Below are 24,467 nucleotides of genomic sequence, written 5' to 3'. Positions count from 1 at the left end.
ATTATCAGATTTGATTTTGCAGTTTGTAGATATTGTAAAAATCTGTGCTTGTCTGTAGTAATAAACAAACCTCTGCTTGCTTTCTTTTTTGAGCTTCAAGGATGCTCTTGGACCACATCTTCAGGCTGTCCTCTGTAAGCGAGAGGGCCAGAAGTTGGTTCTGTAAAAGTGTAAAGCAGGGAGTCTTCCTTTATCACTGGCCTGAGGGAGCATGCAATTGAAAATGTCAGTTGTTCAAGGTTTATCATAAAAGCATGAGAACTGCTCATATGCTTCTGTCTAGCAATGCGTGCAGGCTGGGGCTGGGCTAGTATTCTGTCCACGCTCAGGAAAGCAGATGCCTGCACAAACCAACATTTGAAAACCTATTTCTGCAGGGTTTTTTTTATTGACCTTTGTTAGCATGCGACCCTTGCCAGGAGCTGTGAAGAATGCTGTGTATTCCCTTGATACTCTGCGTATGGTTGTGTATTTGCTTTCTTTATTAAAACTTGGACAGAGGGAAATGGCCCAGATTCCACTCCATTACCCCTGCTCAACTTCATCAACTGCACGGAGTTGTGATGAAGTAACAGCTTTTGATGGAGTACATCCAAAAGCCCACTGCTAGCATGCACGGCAACAGATGCTATAACGTTGCAGAGAGGAACGGTTTGGCAGTCCTCCTGTTGGGTGGCTACCTTGTGCCACCAGCCGTGTGGTCCCCCCTCGAGGCTGTGCCTCCCTGCTTGGGAACACTGCACAGGAAACGGAGGGAAGCCTGTTTTGTATACGGTAGCACCTCCAAGGTCAGGATCTGCAGGAGCACTGAATCCTGGAAAGGTTCAGGTTGGCAGGGACCGCGGGAGGTCTTCTCCTCCAAACCCCTCTGAAAACAGGGTGGAAACTGAACTTAGAGCACGTTGCTCACCAGTTGAGCTGGCTTCTCACCAGGTCGCTGGTGATGGCAAAATGAGGATGCACCAGAGACACAAAGGTGTTATCTAAGGGCTGTGGGAAAGCTCTTCATCATCATCTTCATTGTGCCTTCATCAGCTCGTCTGCAGGATGCAGGGCCAGCCTGCCAGTGTGGAATTCACAATTAGCCACCTCTTATAGAGACCTCGCCACTTGAGCCAGCTCCCTGTACTGTACTCACGGTCAGAGGAGAGAACGGGGCATGACATGGGGTTGGTCTCTCTTTGGAGAAGCTGAGCTGAATGGGGTCAGTGAATCGCACACAAGAGAGAAGCCTGTAGCACATCTGTCACCGCTTTATGATCAACAATAAATGACAAAATGACAACGCGAGAAAACGCGCGACTGCTCTGCCTCCAGATGAAAAACCTTGAAAAGAAAAATCTTAAAAAGAAAAATAAGTAAGAAATTATTTTCTCTTTTCTTTTTCCCCCTCTCCTGGCTGATCTGCAGCTCCTGGGCACATGAGTGCCTCTCCACCACCGCCCACCAGCCGGGACCCCGGGGCCATGCAGTCCCCCCGCATAGCGGGGAGGAAGCGAGGGCGGCCCCCACTCCAGCCGTCACCCATCAAGGTGGCTGTGCACAACCTCTTCTCCGCACCGGCCGGGGCTCTGCCGCTCGTGAAGATCCCAAAGAAGAGAGGAAGGAAGCCCGGGCACAAGGTAGATATGTGGTTTTCACGCTCCTTCTCCTCTTCCTGCTGTTTGTAGTGGGTTTTGCCCTAGGATTTCAGGTGCAGTGGAAGAATGGAGGCTGTGTTGTGTAAGTGTTGGGTGGAGCGACGCAAGGAAAACAAGAGAAGCAGGTTTCTCTTCCACATGAGCTGCTGAAAAAATAGAGGAAATTTTCTTTTAGAAGTTTAAAAATGTTTTAATTTGAGGTGTTTGGAAATAACGTGTGGGAGCACTTCAGCCCGTGGGAAGACGGGACTGTGATGCTGCAGGAAGGGAATTTACTCCAGGGAGTGAAAAAGAGCTGTGTTCGAGTGAGGGGTCCTGCTGCCAGTAAATCACTGTGTTATTTTCCATCCTTTTCTGCCACCAGGTAGGTGCACAGTGCGTGTTTGCAGTGCACACTCCTGGTTTGCACCAGGAACTGCTACAGATGCACCGTCTGTTTCACAAGGACAGCAAATTGCTGAATGTTAGCAGATCAGAGCTGCTGGAGCTCCTGTTGCCAGAGCAAGTAGCACAACAGTGTATTCAGGGGGCAGCCCCAGGCTCCCTCGGTCACTGCTGGGTGGCAGAGGAAGGTGATGCTGGCCAAGGAGAGCTGCCCCAGCAGCAGGCTCGGTATCCCTCTTTGGATTACCCCAAAACTGTATAGCAGCAGTCCAAGAGAGAACCACATGTCCAAGCAAAGACGGGGGCAATTGCTCTGGTGTTTTGTAAAATGTGGCGTATGGAAATACTTACCAAGAAATTATTTTTCACTTCATTATTAGGTTAAAAACATGGGATGGAAACATCTGAATTGATTTACTTTAGTTAGCTGCTGCTACCAATAATTTAAGCTATTATCAGTATTGCTGGGTCACTTGTAGGCTCTTTAGATCAAAACCATCCAAGTCTGGAATAATAACACTTGGGAGATGCGGTGAAATTGAGTCCCTGAGATGATTAAGTGATTTGCCAAATCTCACGGTGTCCTTATATGTGAAGTCTCAGCAGACCCCAGCCTTTGTGTCCCTGAATGTCCTGCTGCCCTCCATTTCTTTTGCCTGCATTTACAACTGATCTGTAAGTTGAAAAAAAATATCTGGGGAGCATGTTCTCTTCCACCCCAAATGCACCCCTCCTCCTGTGAGAAAGCGTTTTTGCCAAGCAGCACACATCTGTACGCAGGAGAAGCCAAAAGGCAGGCTCACATTTGCTGTAACATCGCGCTTCGGACCAGCGTCCAGTCAGCCAGACATCACTGGGGGGATGATGTTATTTCCCAGTGAGTGGCAGCTAGAAGCAAGGCATGCTTTTATAATTGATGGCTGAGGTTTCTGAAGCTGACACTTGTGATCTGTAACATCCGAGGCATCTGGCCCCGTGTTATTTATTTGCGTTGCAGGATTCGTACACAGAAGCAACGTTTTTCTGAGAGGAGCCTTTGTGCGGGGTGCGCTCAGCCGAAGTGAACCGCTCTCCATGAAAAACACTGCCAGAGCACAAGTCAAAGATTGCATTTTTTGATGGGTAACTCGAGCTTGATTTAATTAGCTCGCTAATTGTATGACTTTCAGATACCAGGAGACTTAGACGCATTTTAAAAAATGAATCCATGCCCAAATGGCAGACAACCAAATTCTTTATAGCAACCAGATAGCTGAATTATTACAGAGCAGATGGAAAAATACTTCTGAATTTTTAGCAAACTAGGAATTTACAGCCGAGATTTAAATTTATTTTGACTGAGATGTGAATAACAGACATTTTTAATCACATGCTCTTTATAGCCAGATGACCCATTGTCAGTTTTCATTGATATTAAAGCAAATATCTGTGTCTTCCTAAACTGACATTTCATCACTCTTCACCACAGAGCAAAGACCTTTTCCCCACTCTCCTCTTTATTTTTTCACAGCTTCGGTTATAAAATTTCATCAGCTGTTTTTCCAAAAAAAATTATTTTGTACCTGACGCTGAGCTATTTGCCGTAAACCACTACATTTTCCCTAAACGCGGTATTTTTTCTGACTGTCTGAATCTCATTAGGAAGAGGTCCATGCCGGCAGCCCCAGGATAGCTTGGTGGATGGGCTGGGATTGCTGCCCTGGCTGGAAGCAGGAGGAGCTGGCACCTGGGGCTGCTGCAACTGCAGGAGGGGAGGATGTGCTGTGCTCCCTGCACCCCCAGAGCTGCCTGGTTGTAGGGTGTGAGCGGTGTTAGAGGGTGTCACAGTGACAGGCAGCAGAGGGGCAGTGCCCACGTGGGCAGTGCCCAGAGGGGGAAAGACGGAAGTCACAATTCATGGTGACAAACAAGCACTCAGGACTGGGAGATGCTGGGATTAAGACCGCACAGACCACCTGCAAGCACCCTGTTTATTCATCTGTCGTATGATACAGTCTTGAATTTCAAGGTTTCATACGCTCCCCTCAAGGCTACCTGCCTCGCTCACTGCAAAACACTTTGGGGATGTGGGAGGCTGTGTGCACACTCCCCTGCACCAGCTGCTGCGGTGAAGAAAGCTATTGTGTGACACGAAGAAAAGGTGAGAAGGAGGTGCCTCTGCCCTCCTGTCTGGAAGGAGTGAGGCTGGTGGGGACAGGGTGAGCCCCGGCCTTGTCCTGCAGTCAGGACAAGGGACAACCAGTGCACAGGAACTCAGAGCCATGAAGATCTGTGGTCTACGTGGTTTAAGAGAAGTACCAGGGCAGGTTGCCTCATGGTACATCTTATTTCTTTCCCATGTATAGTATTAAACGTGTTGGCAGAGAACCTGTTCAGAGGAAGAAGGAAAAGCTATATCTGGGAAATACTCTTCCCCCTCTCTCACTCTTTTTGGTGTGGGATGACAGAAATAACCACTGCATTATTCCTGACTGCTCCGTAAGTGTGTTCAGGTCGTATCAGAAACCCCAGGGCTCACCAGGGTCCTCCGTGCCACAGTGGTTGCATACTCAGATAAGCATGCAGCAGGTATCAACAGCACGAAAGCCCATGATCTCGCTACATCTAATGCACCACGACTTAGAATGAGTTGCCCAGGAAAGTGGTGGAGTCACCATCCCTGGTGTGTTCAAGGAAAGGTTGGACCTGGTTCTTAGGGATATGGTTTAGTGGGTGACATTGGTGGTAGGTTGATGGTTGGACCAGATCATCTTGGAGGTCTTTTCCAACCTTAATGTTTGATTCTATGATTTGCTGAAGCAGATGGACTTATTTTCTCTCCTAATTCTCTGTTCAGCTGCCTCTGGTCTATTTTCCATGGTAGAAGGTCTGTAAGACAGGGATCTGATTGAATGCCTTGTTTTAGAGCAACTGCCTTTTTTTATTTCACATTGTACATACTAAAACCTGTGGCATTTGATATTCAAAAGAAGATTCAAATGCTTTACTGTAAGGACTTCCCATAGTGCTCTGGCAGATTTGCTCTGTCTCCTCACTCTCCCTTTTTCTGTACTTCACATTTTTCCACTTCTGTGTGTCTGTGCTTTCTACTGCCAAGCTCTCAGTCAGCTGGTGGATTGGGTTGGCTTTTTGATAGCGAAGAGTCAGTCCAAGAAAAAGAAAACTTTGAAGTAAATATCTGGAGATATACACTTAGTGATACACAGGGACTGCTCTGAATTTTGGTGTCCAGAAGATATTTAAGCCGTGTTTGCTGCTGCACTGTCTCCTGTAATCAGACGTTGTTTTATTTTGATTGAATGAAGGAACATTGTCTGCTACCTCTAATAAAAATGGCATTTACCTCTGTATCGAGAGGCTGTAGAGTACATACTGTTGCAATTAAGTTTGCAGTAAATTGCTCACTACACCAGCAAACTACCAAGAAGGGGCTTCCAAGCTGGTGAGCTTACACAAGTCTTCCCCTCTGTTTGTTTGCTCTTGAACACAAGCCTGCCTATGCCTCCAAGAGCCAAGGACCAGGTGGAGGAAGCTGCCTGCTGGATGCTGGCAAACCTCTGCCCCACGGGCAGCACACAGCCAGAGGTGCCCGGGACCTGTTATCTGTGGGGATGTGTGTGTGTGTGTGTGTGTGCATATTGATATATATGTATGTGAAAGTGTGTATATATCTATGTACAGATGTATGTACTCGTAGAAATGTGCGTATGCTATGCATAAACACACATGCAGATACATATGTTTATTATGTACATATAGATGCGTACAAGCAAAATTGAGACCAGAAGCCTAGCATAAGGGCTACCCGAAATTTCGCAGCATCTGCCTGTTTCACCATAGGAAAATGAAACCTTTATTTCCATCCAGGCTTACTGTCCCCACCTTTTCACAGGGGTTGCTCTGAGGGAAATTCTAGGTTGTGGCTACATTGTAAAGCAGCAAGGTTAAGAAGGTCTTGACGGAGATCTGGCAGGCAAAAATCACATGCATCTCAACAAAGATGGCATTTTTGTTTGCTTTGATAGGTACCATCCCCATACATGCTACCGTGCTACTGAAAGCAAGAGAGGCCCTCAATCCTTTCTTAATGAAGCTCTTGCTGGGATAAGCCAGTACCTGGGGAATGGTCCAAAATCCCAAAGATTTAATGATAAAAATCTCACTTGGGTGGTGCTATGTCTAGTAGTCTTCCCTCTCCATTCCCCTTTCTGCTTTTACTTACACTGAAACAGTGATGCTTATTTTACACAGTTGCAATCATAAATCACAAATAACACATATCTTTATCCAAAATAACCTCTACTCCTCACCAGAACTTGCTGGAGGTTTGGGTCTGTAGCTAATGGTCTGCCTTAATTTCTACCTAAAATACATGGCGATACTGTGCTGTAAATTCCCACTGTGTTTCACTTCTCCAAGCCGGGCTGCATGTCACGAAGATTACTGTAATGGTGCAGCAGTTTGTATTTACTACTGGGTAGTAGCACACTATGGACCATGGTCTGATATTATTTACACAGGTGCCAGCCCAAAGTAGCCTCGCGGTGTCGCTGGATCTACACAAGATTTACACCTCTGTAAGCAAGAGCAGAATTTAGTCCTGAATTATGATGTGGATAAAGACCCCAAGTCTGCCCCGTTCCGAGTCGTGGGGGAATTATTTACACCCACATGAAACGGGCTGTAAAATGCTGTTGCTCTGATTTGTTAGAGTTTTACACCCAATTTGCTCAGGTGTAAATAACTACCCCGTGGGTGGCATCATATTTGCATCCCACAGCTGAAGGCATCGCTGCCTGCTGCAAATCAGCCAGGCTGAGGGCTCCTGCATCCTACCAAGGGCAGAGCTCCCGTGGAAGGGGATGCCGTGGCAGACTGCTCATGGGTGGGAGATCCCAGGGAGTGACATGTGCAGAGCAAAACTGGAATATCTGGTGTATGTTTTTGTTACCCCCCCGGTTATTTTTTGCAGCTGAAGTCTCGTGTTCTGATGACTCCCTTAGCAATCTCTCCGCCGAGAAGCACGCCGGAGCCTGATGTTAGCTCGATCCCCCAGGACGCAGCGACCATCCCCAACTCGACTGCTCCGCAGGCTCTCACAGGTATGCAGACTTAAGCACACCATGGCAAAGGGGTGAGCAGGTCCCATGGGCTGGCAGCCAGCTGCTGTGTTTTCCAGAACGAGCAGAACTCATGAAAATTGGATTTTTCCCAATTAGACTGATGGCCAGTCACACAAAGCAGACGTGTCCTGCAGGACTGTGTTCTGACAGCTATGTGTCAAGTTTGGTACAGACCTTGAGCCCATTCCTCTTGAAATGTGGAAGTCAGCATCCCATAAATATTACCAGTTTATTCCCAACACTCATCCCACCAGCTGTGTCGCAATGACAGGACCAAACACCAGCATGAATGGCGAGTGTCTGTTACCTCTATGGGAGAAGGAGGGCAGAGGCAAGGTCAACCAGCACCTAAACCCCGGTGGCTCACAGCAACAGCAGACCTGGTCACTTCTGCTGGTAGTCTTTGTTGTTGTTGTTTTGTTTTTGCTTATCTTAGAATATACCAGAAGAAACATAAGTCAGTGCTTTTAAATTGATGTAAATGACAAGAAAATCAACAAGACAGTTGATTTACCCTGAGATTTCAGCAGAGAAATGGATTAGCTAACATTAAATTCTAAACTAAACATATAAATCCCATTATTTCTTAGCTGGGATGCACAGAGGAGAAGTTTTCCATCTGCTCTGGTAGCAAAATGATACTAAGCATGGTGACAACGACGATAATAATATATTTTATTCTCATTTGTCCCTTCGCATTCAAAGGCGGCAAAGTGCTTGGCAAATGCTAGCCGAGTGGCATTTCACGTTGCGCTGAGAGATGCGCTTGGTGCCTGAAGGCTACATCCAGAGCAAGGATGAAGGTGATGGAAGCAGGTCCAAGCTAGCTTTTGCAGATTTGGTGGGGTTTGGCAGCAGGAGAGCTTCACTCTGTTGACTCCCTGTGACCCGTGCATGCTAGGTGTGCTGTCCCTTGGTTTGCTCAGTGCTCTGAATGGGTGAAGTGCCGTGTAATGTTAAGTTTGATCACTATTGTGCCTCCGTGTACCTAGGATATACTGTCTAAGCCCCTTCTGCTGCTCGGTGAGAGATGTGGTGGCAGAGCGTGCTGTGACAGTCGCACTAGATTTTCATTACGGTGATGCAAACTGTAAATTATTTCCAACTTTACGCAGCTGTCATCATGTCCTCCGCACCGCTTGATGTTTTTTAGTCACATATCCGATTTCTGTCAGAGGATAATGTTATATTGTCTGAGAGCTGACAGCTCCAGCGCACTCAGCCAGCTATTATAATATGTCTCACTTTAGCCTGACTTCAGGCTGTGTCTTGGTAGCCTGTAGTTACCACAACATTATCTCCATGCCTCTGAGACACAGTTAGCCTTGGCCGGGCTTAAATAAGTTCATGCGAGCAAGAGGAGACTGATGATTTTTTGGCTATTGCAGGCAGGCCTGATGGCGTTGAGTAAAACTGCCTGCACACACCTCATGCACCATCCTGAGTCCCTCGCAGCCCCGAGTGTGGCACCGTCACCCAGCTGTGGTCCCTGGTAGGGTTTGGGCTGCAGACGTTGTGCTGCTTCCCTCAGCAGCATGCAGGGCACTGGGATGGACGTGGAGGGTCAGGAAGCTGCCACAGGCCATGGCATGGCACTGCAGCAGAGCATAGACCCCAGAAATCACCCTCCAGAAACCACAGCAGCATCACGGGTAGCAGCAGCAAGGAACCACAGTGTCTTAAAGCTCAGAGCAATGCTTCTCGAAGGGTGCCTGAAAACACACAGAAAGAAAATAAATAAATAAATGAAAGAAAGTCCAACAAAACACCTCAGGCTAGAGGTCACCCGTTGCTGTAAGGTCACCCTGCTTGCCTCTGTCCTGCACTCCCTGGGCCTTTGCTCTGGTCACCATCTGCATGCACGGGGTAGCCTGCAAGAGAGTAGAGCCCAGGCACACGGAGGGGACGTGTGGGAGCTTCTGCAGTTGTGTGCAGTTTGTGACACAGTTTGTGTGCAGCCTGTGATACTGAGCGAGGGCCCCAGCTCGGCACGCTTTGCTTAGGCAATGGGTAATTAGCGCAGGGAAGCCTGACCGTGCCATCACAAACGGCAACAATTCACAAATGAATGAAAGAGCTTGTGAAATTAATGGAAACACATAAACCGAGCATTTGCTGGGATGCTCTCAGGGCCGTTTTGTAATAACCATGGTGGTGTTTTGTGCCCGCAGCCTGCATTTATGTCAACAAGCAAGCCAATCTGGGGCCCTACCTCGACCGAAAAAAAGTGCAGCAACTGCCGGAGCACTTTGGGCCCGAGAGGCCTTCCACGGTCCTGCAGCAGGCTGTCCAGGCTTGTATCGACTGTGCCCTCCAGCAGAAGGCCGTCTTCTCGCTCATCAAGCAGGGCTATGGAGGAGAGATGGTGTCAGGTACAGTGTTCGTGTACAGGGGTTGGGAGGCTGTTAATGAGTGGAGAACCCCAGGGGTCAGTATGGGGTCCAGTTCTGTTTAACACCCTCATTAATGATCTGGATGGTGGGGTAGAGTGCACCCTCGGCAAATTTGTGGGTGACACAAAACTGGGGGGAATGGCTGACTCACCAGAAGGATGCATAGCCACCCGGAGGGACCTTGGCAGGCTGGAGAAATGGGCTGACAGGAACCTCATGGAGTTCAGCAAGGAGAAGTGCTGCACAAGGGGAGGAACAACCCTGGGCACCAGGACATGCTGGGGACCAGCCAGCTGGAAAGCAGATCTGCAGCTCCTGCTGGACACCAAGCTGAACAAGAGCCAGCAGTGTGCCCTTGCTGATAAGAAAACTGATGGTATTCTTGGCTGTGTTAGGTAAAGTATCACCAGCAGATCAAGAGAAGTGGTCCTTCTGCTCTTTTCATCATTGGTGAGGACACACCTGGAGCACTGTGCCCTGTTCTGGGCCCTCCGGTACAAAAGAGACCTGGGCATACCAAAGAGAGTCCAAGAAAGACACAAAAATGATCAAAGGATGGGAGCACCTCTCCTATAAGGAAAGCCTGGGAGCCTCTGGCCCCTCCAGTAGCTGAGCTTTGCATGCAGCTGTACAGTGATGAGCAGCACTGCAAGCCCATGTGAAGGCCACGTGTTGCTCTGAAGGAAAGCTTGCACAAGATTCAGCTGCTGGTGTGTCCTGCTGCTGCAGGCCGTGAACCAAATCTGCTCTCAGCTGCAGGAATTGCAGGAGTCCTGCAGCAGCCTCCTATAGAGCGGCACTACAGAAACACATCAGAGCAACCAGAGAGAATTTCCCAGGAGGAAATGGTCCTAGAAAGGTCCATGAGGACCTTCTCATTGTCCTAGAGTGATGCTTCTCTCTTTGTCAAGAAGGTCTCCCATGTCCCACGCTGAGTCACCTGGCATGGCTCTCAGACTGAACGTGAACTTTTTTCGTTTTTTAATAACATCAGGAGGTTTGTGTCACAACACTGTTTGGGCATGTGGGGATGCAGTGGAGGTGAAATGACAGGTGTGTGGGAACAACACTCTCCAAAGAGCTGCTGTGATTGATTCAAGCCATGCACCACAATTCCACGTGCAGGGTCTGTGTCCTGTGTGGGAACAGCACATCCACACCACTTTCTCCCTCTCCATTAATTATCTTTTGAGCTCTCTAACCACAGGTGTGCCTTCCCTAAGGGACATTCGGAATACTCTGAGAATGATCCAGATTAGTTCACAGAAACATGAGATTGAAGTAATTTAGTGCACTTTTTTTTTCTTGGTTCTGTGCTGTGTATATGATTTTAATTTCAAGCAGGAGAGACACATTGTGCACCAAGCCTGGCAAATGCTGGTCTTCATCTAAGCTGGCCCAGCCACAGGTACCTGAGCTAAAAGCACCTGGCCAACATGACTCTAAACTTCTCACCTCTTCTAGTCACCATCCAGGAGGCATGATGGCCCTCTGGCCATGGTGGGGCTCTGAGATTGCAGCTCCCTCCCAGCCCAGCAGCAGCACAGGCAGGTCTTGCTGTGGTCATCATCTTAACATGGCTCAGCTCACAAATGCTAGATTGGATGAGGAGCACAATCCCTTGTGGCAGCCCAGGCCGGCAGGAAAAGTCTCTGAAGCCATGCCAAGGTAATGGCTGAAGACTACAACTTAGACTCAGCAGTAGTAACCGGAGGATGGAAAAAACCTGGGTGGTGGAGTTCAGGCAGCCATACCATACCTCCCTGCAAACCTTTTAATAGCTGAATGTGTCCTGCTACCATTGATCCTGCTGGGTCTGTGGTGGTCCCCCCACCTCTCTGATGGCTGGGACCTGTGCCCTCTTTGATTCCTGGCTAAATATACTCCCTGACAGCTTTGTCCAGGAATTTTAATTGCTCTGCTCTCACCCTCGAGTTCAACCTTAGATGTATTTCTAGAGAGCAGCCCTCTTCCTGCTAGGCTGAAGCACAGAGTTGCTTTCAGGTCCTCTCGACAATTCGAGGAAGATTGCTCTTGGTGAAAAGAGTCCTGGCTGCAGGGGTCTCCCCACGACACCATGTAGCAGAGATGGTGCTGGCAGCAGTGCCACAGGGAAACTTTCTGTTCCCTGGACATCATTGTGGCCTGCCTGTGCACCTCCACAAGCATCAGTTCATGTTTTTTGAGCCCAGATGACCAGAATGATGCCTATGAGCACACTTCAGGTTTCTCCAGGAATTAACACTCCCTTGTCTCTCCTGGAAAAGTCTTGTCCAATCTCTCCTAGAAATACATTTGCCTTTTTCATCAATGTGTTACTTTGGTGGCTCGTGGGCATCCAGTGAGCTTGTCCCATCAATTCTTCTCCTGTCAGGTCTTGTTAAGCCCCTCAAAAAATGATGGATTGCCTTGTACTTTATGTATTGTAAAGCAACAAAATCTTTTTGTGCCAGCATGGACCACTACCAGTTCCTCCCCAGCACGAAGGCTCTCCTGCTGGCACAGCCTGCTGGCTTCTCCTGACCCACCTCTCATAAGCAATCATTTCCAGTTTAACAAAAGAATCCTCATACTTTAATGACCAGAACTACCACCCTTCCCTCGTCTATAATGCTATTATATCACTAAATAAAGATCCCTGATTTAGTCTGGCAGACCGCTTTTCAGTAAAACCCTGATATTTTGTTCACAGACATGTCTTTAGTTCTCGTCTCCCCATTTTCTTTTAAAACTGTGGGTTTTGCATTGTAATTGCCTGCTTCTGATCATACAGTACATTTTTCAGTCAGATGCGTGTATTAGATATACTTGCACTGCTGCCCATGCCTGGCTGCATCTTTCTGGGGGAAGGTAATGTGGTTCACATGAACTCAGCTCCTTAAGCTCCTCCAGCTTGTTTTGTACTTCAGGTGGGGTAATTGGGTGGAATAAGACATGGAGACAAATACTGGTATGAAATCTTTTTCCCTGCTCTCAAATGACCCCCATCCATACGTTGCTGGGTACTGAATTGCTCTCGCTTGCTTTCCAGTCTCAGCTTCTTTTGAGGGAAAGCAGCATCTCCTGAGCCTGCTGGCAGTGAACAGCATCGGGTACGTCCTGCGCTTCCTGAAGAAGCTCTGTCGCAGCCTCCTGTGTGACAACCTCTTCAGCAACCAGCCTTCCCAGCAGTACAGCACCGCACCAGAAACCCCAGAGGTGTACGAGAACAGACGGATGGAGACAGGTAGGCTGCCTGATCAACTTGTGCTCAAGCTTTAGTGGGGCAGAAGAGAAGACTCTCTCCTTTTGGTCCTGTCCTGCGTATGCTGGAGAACTGCAGATCCCCATGGGATCTTTCCAGAGGGAGACAGGTGGATCTGCAGTGTTTTTCCTGGTTAGCTACAGAGGAGGCTTTCAGCTGAGAACCTCTGTGTTGAGGAGCCCCAGGAGTGACAGGGATAATTTTCAGACTATTTTGGATTTATTTGCCTCTTTTATCTCTTTTCCTAAGGAAGCAAGGCTCATGTGGTCCCAGTGTCCATGTTTATGTCAGTTCTGTCCCGTAACTTCTCGCCTCCTCAACCATATCTAGCCCTGGGGTAGAAGTCTCAAAGGGAGTGAAAGAAAGGTGCAAAGATAAGGCCCTGAGCTTCTGCTTCACTGGCAGGCCTCACCCCAACTTAAATTATTGTGCCTTCTCTTTCTTTAATGGTGATGTGGGCACTTGGGGAGCACATGCTCTCTCTCATACACCCAATTATATGCTGGCAGCTGAGAGAAGGGTGGTTTTGTGTCCACAATTATTATCCACAGATTGTTTGTTTGCCAGGAAGAATTGCAGAGTGTGCTTTATGCACCAAAGCTGAGAGCAGGGAGTGTGCACACAGTGCAGAAACCTCCTTTTTGGGCAAAGAAATCCAGCTGCTGCTCTTACACATAAGGGAGGAAACAAAGGAGCCCACACTGAAAAGCAATATTGTTTTCCTCTAGACTAGGGCACTTGCAGCAACCCAAATGTTTCTGAGAGGCCAAGGGGTTTCATTAGCACAGAGTGAGTGACACCCAGCAGGCCTGGAATTTGCATTTACATTTGCATTTACATTTACATTTGTATTTGCTTTTGCTTTTGCTTTTGCTTTTGCATGGCAATGCTGTGTGTGATGGAAGGCAACTCCACCGCTGGAGTTTCCACCATGGCTGTTACACTCTGAGCATCTCCCCTCCTACATGATTTCACTGCAGATACCCCTGGCACCATCCACACTGGCTCTGCCCAGCTACTGAGGAAGGGGCAAAGCATTACCTTTGTCCCGGAGCAGGCAGGGGATGTGGATGTAGGGAAAGACCTTAACCCCAAGGCTATCGCACTGCTGGGGGCAGTCACTGGCCCTCCTGGAGACAGTGTGGGCTGGGGCTGCCTTTGGCAGGGCACGTGCTGGCCTGGGCTCCTTTCCCTCACCTGGGAGTGGGATGGGGCACAGAGTGGGGCTCCCAGGCTTTTACAGCTCTGCTGTCAGCAGCACCACGGTAGAGTGGAAAATGAGTCCTGGGAGATAGCTGAAGGAGACACAGGAACAGCTAGCAAGCCGGTGTACTTTAATCCTGCATCACAAGAGACACTGATTGTAGATTACTGTTTTGGCTTGCACTTAGCATTTCTTCAGCAATTTTTTTTTCCTTTCTCATGTTTGAAATAACATTCAGAGACATCCAGGTTTCTGGGAAGGGACTGCCGAGAGCCAGGTCCTGCTATCACACATGCCTCACAGCTCATCCCAGCCTGGCTGCTGCTCTCCCTGGTACTTTGTCACCGGCAGAGCAAGGGGCTTAACAACAGCAAGGGGGGCAGCTTGGTTGTGAGGTGCAGGAAATGTTGCACTGGGCCCCAGGATATAGGCTCAGAAGCTGCTTTTTGTACAGGCAGACAAATAATATTCCTATTCGTAATAACAGGCTGTATTCAATAGCTGGAGTAACACCAGGTTTAGGCACAGGAGCTTGAGCCTCTGAGTCTCTCTGTGTTGCTGCATGGCCTGAATCTCCTTTCCATCCCCTCGGGAGCCCGCATTTCTCTGCAGCAAGGTCGGCACAGGGGCCCCTCTGTACACAGAACAGGGACAGGGGTTCCCTGTACTGGCAATAACCAAGGACAGCAGGAGGTCTTCATGCAGACAGCTCCGAGAGAGCCTTTGTTGGGACAGGTCTCTCCTGCAATGTGCAGGGCCATAATAAAGCACCACGGGAAGCCATGCAAAGCAGCCCCGTTTTTCATGGTGTCTGTACTCCAGCTTGTAATCCAGATGTTCTTTCTTTTAATATCATATGCCTTTCAGCCTCTGTGTGCCAATGAATTTAACACGTGTATTGACTTCGGTGCAGTCACTCTTGATTTACACTGGCAGATGCGAAAGGCGAGGCCGGCGTCGTGTCCAGTCATATTAATCCACTCACACCATACGGGAGCCACCTTTTAACCTTGCCCTGAAGCACATGCCCCTAAGCCATTACTCACCTCTGCTCGCAGGGAGCTGCCAGATGCTAATGGCTGCACACAGGCCAGGTGGGATTTGTTGATGCATGTGTAGATCATTTGCAGCAAGAGCTGACGTGCCTAGGAGCGGCACCCAGCGCCTGGGATGAGGTTCTCCCTCCCAAAGGCAGAGGCTTGCCTTGTCTTGGCACATCTGGGGACATACCTTCCCCCCTGCTCTGTCTCCTGGGCGGTTGTGTCAGCTGTAAGGAGATTTGGGGGGCTGTGAGAGCAATTTGTGGGGGGGCTGTTGTGGGAGGACTCACAGGGATTTGGCTGGCTTCAGGTCTGCATCAGAGCAAAGCCTGAGATGTTACTTGTCCCCATGGCACCAGGGCTCAAAGCTCCTCCACACCCTCACCCCAGAGTTTTCCACATGATTGGTAGTGAAGTTTAAGTTAAAACAAAAGCAAGATCTGGATTAACTCTGCAGATAATGCTTAAAGTGTGCCAGGGGCTACACAGATGAGAAGCTAATGGGGCAGGGATCCTGTTAAGTGTTCCCATCCACACCCTCTTCATTCAGCTTTCATTAGTCCTCCCACACTGAGCCAATAGAGGCTTGGGTGTGTGCACAGCAAAAAGACATTTCTGGAGAACCCACGTACTGCTGGCATGCACCTATGCAACATTAGGGTGCTATTTTCCTGAGGAAACCATGTTTGCCCTAAAACTTCTTGCCAGCCTAATCCTGGGCAGAGAAACCGAAGCAAGTTTCTCAAAATATGTGTTGGGGTGTTGGCTTATGTGGGAATCATCAGGCTTGATAAACAGCTTCTGCTTTCCCCTTTGGGTCAATCCTTTCTTTGCTCTTCCTGACCTGAAGCTTGGGCTTTGGTTATTTTGTGCTGTTAGACAGTTGTGCTTCATGCAGAGCGTGGCTGCATGTAAGCAGTAGCTGCAGCAAATCTTTCTTTGTCCAAGGACTCCCGTGGCCAGCAGATGTATCTTTGTCCTTAGTGTGTGTGTGTGAGAGGGGGTACCCCATATCTACCCCAAAGATACCATATGGTGTTCCTTATCGCTGTCTGTAGGAGAGGAGCACCCCTTCTTGTGCTAGTGGCTGGAGGCAGGGCCCCAAATGGAGCAGAAGCACAGCAAGAGGTAGAGGCTCTCTGTTACAGCAGTGCCTCTCTGTAGGAAGGTGGGCTCCTCCTATGTACAAGCACTCAAAAGGTAGTCTGAGAAGTGCTGTAGGAAGGCACTGTAAGAGCGTGAGCAACAGACAAGACATCAGGCTGGGATCTGTGTTTTTGTCAGAGACTGGATTTTTGTCGGAGCTGGATTTTGTCAGAGACTTTCCTACTGATTGCATGGGGAAGTCACCCCTCCTTGCTGTGCCTTTATTTGAGCTTCTGTCCAGTGAGGGCAGTGATTCTTGCCACCACATGCAAAGCCCTGCTAAAACTGACAGAAGAAAAAGAGCAACATGATAGAAAACTACGTATTATTACGATCGATATTTCCTGTTCAAAGCACCACATAAACAGCAGCTCAGAAATTTCAAGCCCTGAGAGGGCAAGAAAAATGTTTTTTTTTTTTTTTTTTTTTTCAAGTACTGTGACTTGTTTAATCTTGTCTTGTTGTATGCTATGAGGAACAGGGCTCCTGGCTTCACAGCACACTCAGAATAGATGGTTTTTATGGCTATCAATAGCTTTGGCTCTCTTCAGTGTTTAATTACCTGCAAAGGCCATTTATTGCCTCATATATTCCTCTGCCATGAACATTATCCTTTAAACAATAAATAAAATATTAAGGTCACATTTAAAGGAGGAGCAGAGGAACAGCACAAGCCATCCATACACAGTGAAGTCTAATATCAAATCTTTGCCTGGGCTTCAGGGAGTTTGATCTGAAGCTTGCAGTGAGGCAGGAGGGTGAAGGAAGGAGGACATCAGGAAGTGGTCCTGGGGAGTCCCAAGGGCAGTCATACAGTTTGGGTTTGGGCCCTTTAAACCCAGAAAGACTAAAGAACAGTACACCAAGGGGCAAATCCTGGCCTGACAAGAAGAAAGATAAGAGATGGATGGGAGAAATGAAATTTACCTGTAATAAAATTTGCCCAAACTCTACAGAATTGACAGAACTGGATAAACCGACCTCTCTGACCCTTATGGTGTATGATTACTGTTTGTTAACCCACAAATGAAGGAAAAGTCCCCTTCTGAACCTCAAAGTTTATAAAATTGTATCTCCTTGTGGAGACAGAGGCAGGAAGCTGTGTGCAGATCTCCATCCAGCAGCCAGCTCAAGGGCAGGCCTCCTTTCCTCCCGGCTGCTGTACCTCTACAGTCTTGAAGGAGTGGAAGAAAATCCCCCATTTTGGAAAGGCCCTCTTCAAAGCCAGGTGGTTAAGCACTCTGCTTCCAGCTGTGGATGAGGAGAAGCCCAAAAGCCCTTCTGTCCTCCAGCCCAGGATGTTCTCAGGGCCACGGTGCAAGAAGTGGTGGTGCTGGAGATGGCCCTGGCAGCAGCTGTGCAGGGTAGAAGCGGGGAGCTAGGCTATGAAATGAAGTTTAGAGAATGAAAAAAAAGAAATAAATCCTTCTTTTTTTTTTTTTTCCCCTATCAAAGGGTATGCGTAAGGAAAGTGGATGAAATGATGGGCATAAATGCATGAAGCATGATGGATGAGATGATATCCACTACAGAAAAAAACACCCCTGGGTATAAGCATTTAATTCAAGCCTTGCATGCTCAGTCACGTGGGGGAAACATAGATGCTCTTCTAGAGCCCTAGTCAGGTAAATCGTGTGATTGCAACTCAGCTTTAGCTTCAGATGTATCTTTAACTATGCTTTAGCTGGTAATGTCTGCAGAGCTATATTATTCCTTTAGGAGATATCTGAAATAAGGAGTCCAGTCTTTGATTTAAAATGGCTCACATGAAAGTCGAAACATGAATTTCCATTGCTAAACTTGTAAAATGTTGATACAAATATCTGCTATCCACTAAATCCATATTTCATGCAGTCAGATCAATAGGTGTAGCACAGGTAGCAGGCCACAACCGATAGTGAAAAATGCCAGGGAGGAGAAAATGATCCTCAAGGTCCTGACCTTGTGCCGGTTCAAGCCGTGCTAGGTAAGTTTGTTGGAAGCCACATGCAATGTGTCAACGTGTCCTCTGCTAGCCCATGGAAGCTGCAGGCAATTTGGTTGTGTAGCTTCTTGCTGCAGGGCTGCTGTCACATCCAGGGTGATGGAAAGCCTGGTGTTGGCAGTGCAGGGGATATGAGAGTTGCCATTTTCATTGCACAGGTTTCAAAACAGATTTTTTTTTTCAGGCAGCTTACTAAATTTTCCTTGGATGTTCTTTATTTTTTTTTAGCTCCGTTTTTCGTCCTCCCCCACGTTAGCCTCTTTTTTAACCTTTTAGATTAAAAGCTTAAAAGGGTCTTCTTCCTTTATCTGTCTTCATCTGTCTTCTGTTCCAGTCTTTCCTTTTCCATTTTGCTACCAAATAAATGGAAACCCACACGACACAACTGCATTTCCACTTCCATGGAAATAAAACACCCAATTTTTCTTGAAAACTCTTGGTCCCAGTTTAATCAACAGTGCTCCCCAGGATTTATTTGTTAGCAGTAATTATACAGAGTATGTCAAAGTGCCTTTCGGAGAGTAGTAACATGCAGCATCTGCCTGAAGAACATTCATCTGTTGGCAAAACGAGTTCAGAGCAGATTAAAGCAATTAAGAGAGAATCAGAGGCAAGTTGCAAGGGGAGTCCAACTCCAAGGGGAGTTGGGTGCTGGTGTTGGGATGGTGCAGGCTGTGGGCAGCAACGAGAAACATAAGGTGAAAGGTGATGGGAGCACTGCTAGGAGCTGGGCAAGGGATGATGTCTCCACCTCTCACTGAAAATGAAGTGGAGATGCAGGTTTGGGGAATCACCAAACATAAAGTGCTTATGGTGGGCTTCTTCGTGGATCTGTGAAGGGCAAGTAAAGCTTTAGGGCCAAGCTGTGTTGTGTTTATACAGCAGAAGAAATCCCAGAAGAAATATCAGAAAGTCCAGCTGAGCAACAGCATTGGGCAGAGAGAAATGAAGCACAGACTTCATAAGAGATCTTACACCTGTGTATAGACACATGCACAGGCCTATACTTTATATGTGCTCTACCTAATTACTGGATGAGGTTATTAGTTATTAATGGGTAAATATAGCTTATTTTTGCAGTTACTGTGCTTCACTGTAGACATCTCACATAATATATCTCAAGTAATTTTTTTTTAAACACATCGCGGTTAAATATTTTAAGCCAGTGCTAACCATACAATTCAGGGAGACTCATCATGCTGATAACAACAGAAATGCATTCAGCACTTTATCTGCAGAGGATGTCAGCACACAACATGTTGCAATTGCCAAATGACGTGGTCATTTTCATACAGTCTCTTCTATACACAGCTTTTTGTGACTTATCAAGGCTGATTTATAAGCATACAGGGTGCTTCACAAACTGCCTGGAGAGAGGAGCAGCCCCAGGTACTCTTGGAAGCTGGAGGCAGAACAGATGGATGGCAGCCTCTCGTCTCCCTCTGCCAGTGCAGAACTACTGCTACGCTAAGACACAAAGCCTTGCAACCCTGATAAATCTCCTTTTCGTGAAGTACACCCTGTTGTAACATAAAGGTGAGGGAGGTGGAAAGGGAATGGAGGAGTGGGTCTGAAATCACAAGGAGGAGACCAAAGGAAGACTTCCTGAAGTCTGGGTCCATATGTCACTGAAATCCCTTCACCTGCACTCACGGGTTTTCAGTACTTAACAATTTGCCTACACTGTAAGGTAGGACTAAAATGTCTCCATTGCAACACAAGGCACTTATTCAGTCATCCCCAAGCACTTAAAAAAAAATCCTCTATGGGTTATTTATACACACGAGCACCTTTTATTATTAAATCTAATTTATTTGTCAGCAGCTAGCTTGCAAATTTACTCTACCTTTTTACTCGGTTTGGACAATAAAGCCATGCTGATCTGTTCCCAGCCAGTTTCATTTCCTGGTTCTACTGCATTAAACACAATGTGGCTGTTGTCTAGGCTGCAAATACTCAGGGGAAATTGTTTAAATAATGAAAAAAATTGCCTGAGTTGAAATCCTTGTAATCAGGACAACATTGGGTTTTGCAAAATTCTCTAAAAAATTTCAATTCTTGACGTTAACTGACTGGCAGCTTCTCCCAAGGGGGTTCTGCATTTCAGTTCCCAAAAAATGTTAGCAGCTGGGGCATGGCGAGGTGATGCGTGGTGCAGTAAAGCCTCAGACTGAACCCTTGAGGATTCACGGCAGGTTTTATCCCCACAGTGTGATCATGGTTTCAGTGTTCAAAGCGCATTTACAAATAGATGAGGCTTATTTACATCTTCCTGTTCAGATTGACGAGTACCCCCTTTTCTTCCCCTACAGATGCAGTTACCCCACTAATGCTTTCCCTTTCCAGCTAAGCCGTGGGGTCCTTGCCTGGCGTGTGCATGCAGCAGAGAGGTGCAGAGGTGCCAGGGGAAAGCCTGCTAAAGGGTGACCTCATGTTTTCATCATGCTGCATGTCTGGGCAGGTGGTGGAGCCAAAAGGAAGGGGATGGTGCTGTCATCCCAGAATAAATCAAGGCAGGATGAGCTGGAAAGTCTTAATCCATCACAGGAAGCTCTTATCTTCAGATAGATGCATGTAGGCTCAAGCTACAAGGCAGATAAGGTGCATGGTCCGTTTCTGACTGGCTGGAAATATGCGAAGCTGTTTGGCAGACACAGAAAAAGTTATTTTTTTTAATCTTCTAAGAGCTGATGTTAAAATAGAAGATAGCAGTTCAGAACCAAGGCATATCTTCACGCTGTTAAATACTACTCCTATCTCTCTGCTCCCTCCCTCTCCAGCTTACACTAGATTGAACTGATGGCTAAACTCACCTGAAGTGGTTATTTCTGTTTTTTTTTTTTTTTTTTTTTTTTTGCTTTTAGTGTTTTTCCCAGTTCCTTGTCCTTACATGAAGGCTGAGATGCAGGGTTTCTAACCACTGATAATTGGAGCTCATTAGACAAAAATGTAGGGTTTTTTTGGAAATCGTCCTTGAAGATGACTGCTTACAGGGACCCAAAGTGTCTGGCCACTTGTGCCAAGCTTTGTAACTAAAGACAAAAAGACATGGCTGTGTGTTGTGATGGAAGAGTTTTACAGGTCATACGGCTGTGTTTCCACTGGTCTCAACTAAAGGAAAAGAAATACAGATATTTAGAGAGCCTGTTAATGAGAACCAGAGGAATCTGATTGTTTCTCTGGAGAAATGTTGGAGTGAGAAACTGCCTGGTCCAGAACCTGAATCTCCTTTACCCACTTCTTGGCAAAGGCAAATCAATAAGCTGAATACCAGGGCAGGAGTTAAATGCATGATGCTGGCCAGCAGGACTCTCCACAGCTGCTGAAAATCATCCCCTCTTCTCCCCCACGGCACCCACCCTTGGGCAGGCAGCTGGGCAAGGACCAGGATGTACAAAATACAGGGAAGGTAAAAACATATAAGCAGTCTCTCGACGGGACTTTGTTGCTGTGGTTAGCTCCTCTCAAAATGACTGGGAGATGAGGCAAAGCTGGCCCTGGCAGGGGGAGAGGAGATGTCTGGGGAAGCTATGATATCATGCTGCTTAAAATATTGAGTTCACATCTGGTCAACCCATTATAGAAAATATATGGTAGCACTTAAAAAGGTGCAGGGAGGGGTCAGAGGGCAAAGCCCATCACTAAGTAATATTGGGAATAAGAGACGAGAAAAAAAAAGTGGAAGAGTGGGGCAGAGAGAGAGAGAGAGAGAAGAAAGAAAGAAAGAGAGAGAAAGAAGTTTTATATTGACTGTGAGGAAAAGAAGTTAATGGGGAATTTAATTAGAGCTAATACAGATGGTAGAACATTGCAGGTGGTGGAGTATGGTTATGGAACAACACAGAAGCACTCGTCCAGAAGTAAGGGCTGTTGTCCTAGGAAGCTACCAATGTGTGAAACAGGACCCCAGCTATGTCAGCACCCCACGGGGCAAAGAGGGAGGGTGCTGTAGTAGGTGTCCTTGTTGGGACGGGCAGTGAAAGCAAGGTGTCTGTCTGCCCTCTGTTCATCCTCCCAGGGTGAGGTGTGAGCAGGCGGTACCCTGCGGTAGCTGCCCCTGTGCAGGACATGCCCCAATAACTGTGAACGAGGCCCCTGGCCCCAGCTCACTGCCCTGACCCCAGGCTCTGCTGTCCAAGCAGCAGTTGAGGGATGAACCCACAGAAGGTATCAGGAAAGGGAAAGCCAGGTGAATGAAAGCATGATATGGGGAGAAGGTAGATGCCTGTGGAGGAAATGGCTATGCAGGTCAGCAATGCAGGAGGAGGGAAAGCAGGAAAAGGAAGACACAAAATATCTGGCAAAATAGAAAAAGGGTGAGGCTGCTGGTGTGGAAAGCTGCAGAGAGGAGAGGAGAGGAGAGGAGAGGAGAGGAGAGGAGAGGAGAGGAGAGGAGAGGAGAGGAGAGGAGAGGAGAGGAGAGGAGAGGAGAGGAGAGGAGAGGCTGTCAGAATTCAAGAAGCATTGGACTGTGCACTTAGTCACATGTTCTGAATTTTTGGGTAGACCTGTGTGGAGCCTGGAGTTGGACTTGATGATCCTTAGGGGTCCCTTCCAGCTCGGGATATTCTATGATTCTATGATTTCCTTGAACACCCCCAGGGACGGTGACTCGACTGCTTCCCTGGGCAATCTGTTCCAATGCCTGACCACTCTTTCTGAGAAGAAATGTCTCCTAATTGTTTTAATTGTTGAAGAGTAGTGTTCTTTGTTCAATTCTTTGTTTTAATTGATGAAGAGTAGGGGCATGATGTTTCCCTTTTTCCACTCACCAGTGACATCACTCGACTGCCAGGACTCGTCAGCTATGATGGAGGCTTGGCAACTACATCAGCCAGTTCCCTCCGCAGCCTGAGATTCATGTCATCAGGTCCCATAGACCTGTACCTGTTGTTTAGATTCATCAGGTGGTCTCAAACCTGCTCTTCACTTACAGTGGGTGGGACTTTGCTTCCCCAGCCTCCATCTACGGGTTCAGGGAAATGAAAGACTTGGGAAGCCCGTCTACCAGTGCAGACAGAGGCAAAGAAGTTGTTGAGTACCTCGGCCTTCTCCACGTCTGTCGTTACCAATTATTCAGCTAGAGAAACTCACTCCTAGGATAAGAAATTAGACACCTATAATCACTTACACACTCCTATTTTCACCCCTCAGTCTACTATTTGCACAAATGTTAGAGGTGCATGGTGGCCCTCGCAGACTCCTCCTGTCACCCCAGCGCAGCAGCCCGAAGGAAGCTGGGTCCTCTCTTGTGCTCTTCCTCGAGGCTCTGTGCAGAAGGGATGCCACCTCTGGCACAAGGGCTTCGGGATGGGAAAGAAGCACTCACACAACCCCTGAGAATTGGCAACAGAGTGGTTTATTGCCAGGATGTCTTGCAGGCAAGCCTGCAGGATGTCCATGGTGTTTGGGGGCTCCAAGCTAATGCTTGGGATGGAGCCTGCGCGACGATGAGTAGGGGGCTGGCCGGGCACTCCTGCGACGCTGTTTTTGTGCTCGGATAGCAGAGAGCAAAGACGCACCGCGGTAGTCCCAGGTCTGTTCTGGCCGAGGTGGATCCACTTCCATTGGTTCCTCCATATCTGCTGGTGGATCCACCTCCATGGGCTCCTCGGTGTTGGGCAGAAGGCTAAGCCAGTCCTTGCCCGGGACTGCCCAAACAGGATGCCTTCCATCCGTAAGGTTTCCAGGCCGGAGTGCTGAACCACGGGGTTGTCCAGTTCCACACCTATGTCCACTGCCAGGTTGATTTCACTGCATGGGTCCAAAGTTGCCATCTGGTTTATGGCCCTGGCTGGGTCCCGCACTGTGGTACAGATAATAGGCATGCCTGTGCTCCCCACGGCTATCTGCCTGAACCTGCTGCCTTTGCCCCACGCCACTGTTGCGCCAATGGTAGGGCCGAGGCCTGCAGTCGCTGTATGGAGGCCGGAAAGGACTGCGCATGGCCCGGAGTGGCTGATGACCAAGCCCGTCCCTTCTTGGGACAGGCCACACGGGATGCCTTCCATCCAGGAAGTTTCCAGGCCGGGGTGCTGGACCACACGGTCGTCCGCTTCCACGCCACGGTCCCATGCTACTGTTCGCTTCATTTCCATTTGTGGGTCTGATGCTGCCGTCTGTGTTATGGCCATGGCTGGGTCCCGCACTCTGTTGTGGACAATAGGCATGCCTGTGCTCCACGCGGCTGTCTGCCTGACGCTCCTGCCTTCTCCCCACGCCGCCGTTGCGTCACTGGGAAGGCCCAGGCCCCCTGTTGCTGGATGGCTGAGGGGCCGGCCTGTTCCCCATGTCGCTGCGGTGCCAATG

At 48.0% G+C, this 24,467-nt stretch overlaps 1 protein-coding gene across 1 annotated transcript in view; it reads left to right on the top strand.

Annotated features, from left to right (window-relative positions):
• Window positions 1-1,466: 1,466 nt before the first annotated feature.
• The window catches only part of SCML4 (Scm polycomb group protein like 4), a 41,392-nt gene continuing 18,391 nt past the window's right edge, over window positions 1,467-24,467 (top strand). Inside the window, exons 1-4 of the mRNA XM_035564858.1 lie at window positions 1,467-1,622; window positions 6,997-7,126; window positions 9,319-9,519; window positions 12,572-12,766. Coding sequence (XP_035420751.1) covers window positions 1,467-1,622; window positions 6,997-7,126; window positions 9,319-9,519; window positions 12,572-12,766 — 682 coding nt within the window. The remainder of the gene's footprint in view (window positions 1,623-6,996; window positions 7,127-9,318; window positions 9,520-12,571; window positions 12,767-24,467) is intronic.

The sequence above is a fragment of the Cygnus atratus genome, chromosome 3 (genome assembly GCF_013377495.2).
Source record: "Cygnus atratus isolate AKBS03 ecotype Queensland, Australia chromosome 3, CAtr_DNAZoo_HiC_assembly, whole genome shotgun sequence".
NCBI classification, from domain to species: Eukaryota; Metazoa; Chordata; class Aves; order Anseriformes; family Anatidae; genus Cygnus; species Cygnus atratus.
This window is presented reverse-complemented; position numbering and strand designations above follow the sequence as displayed.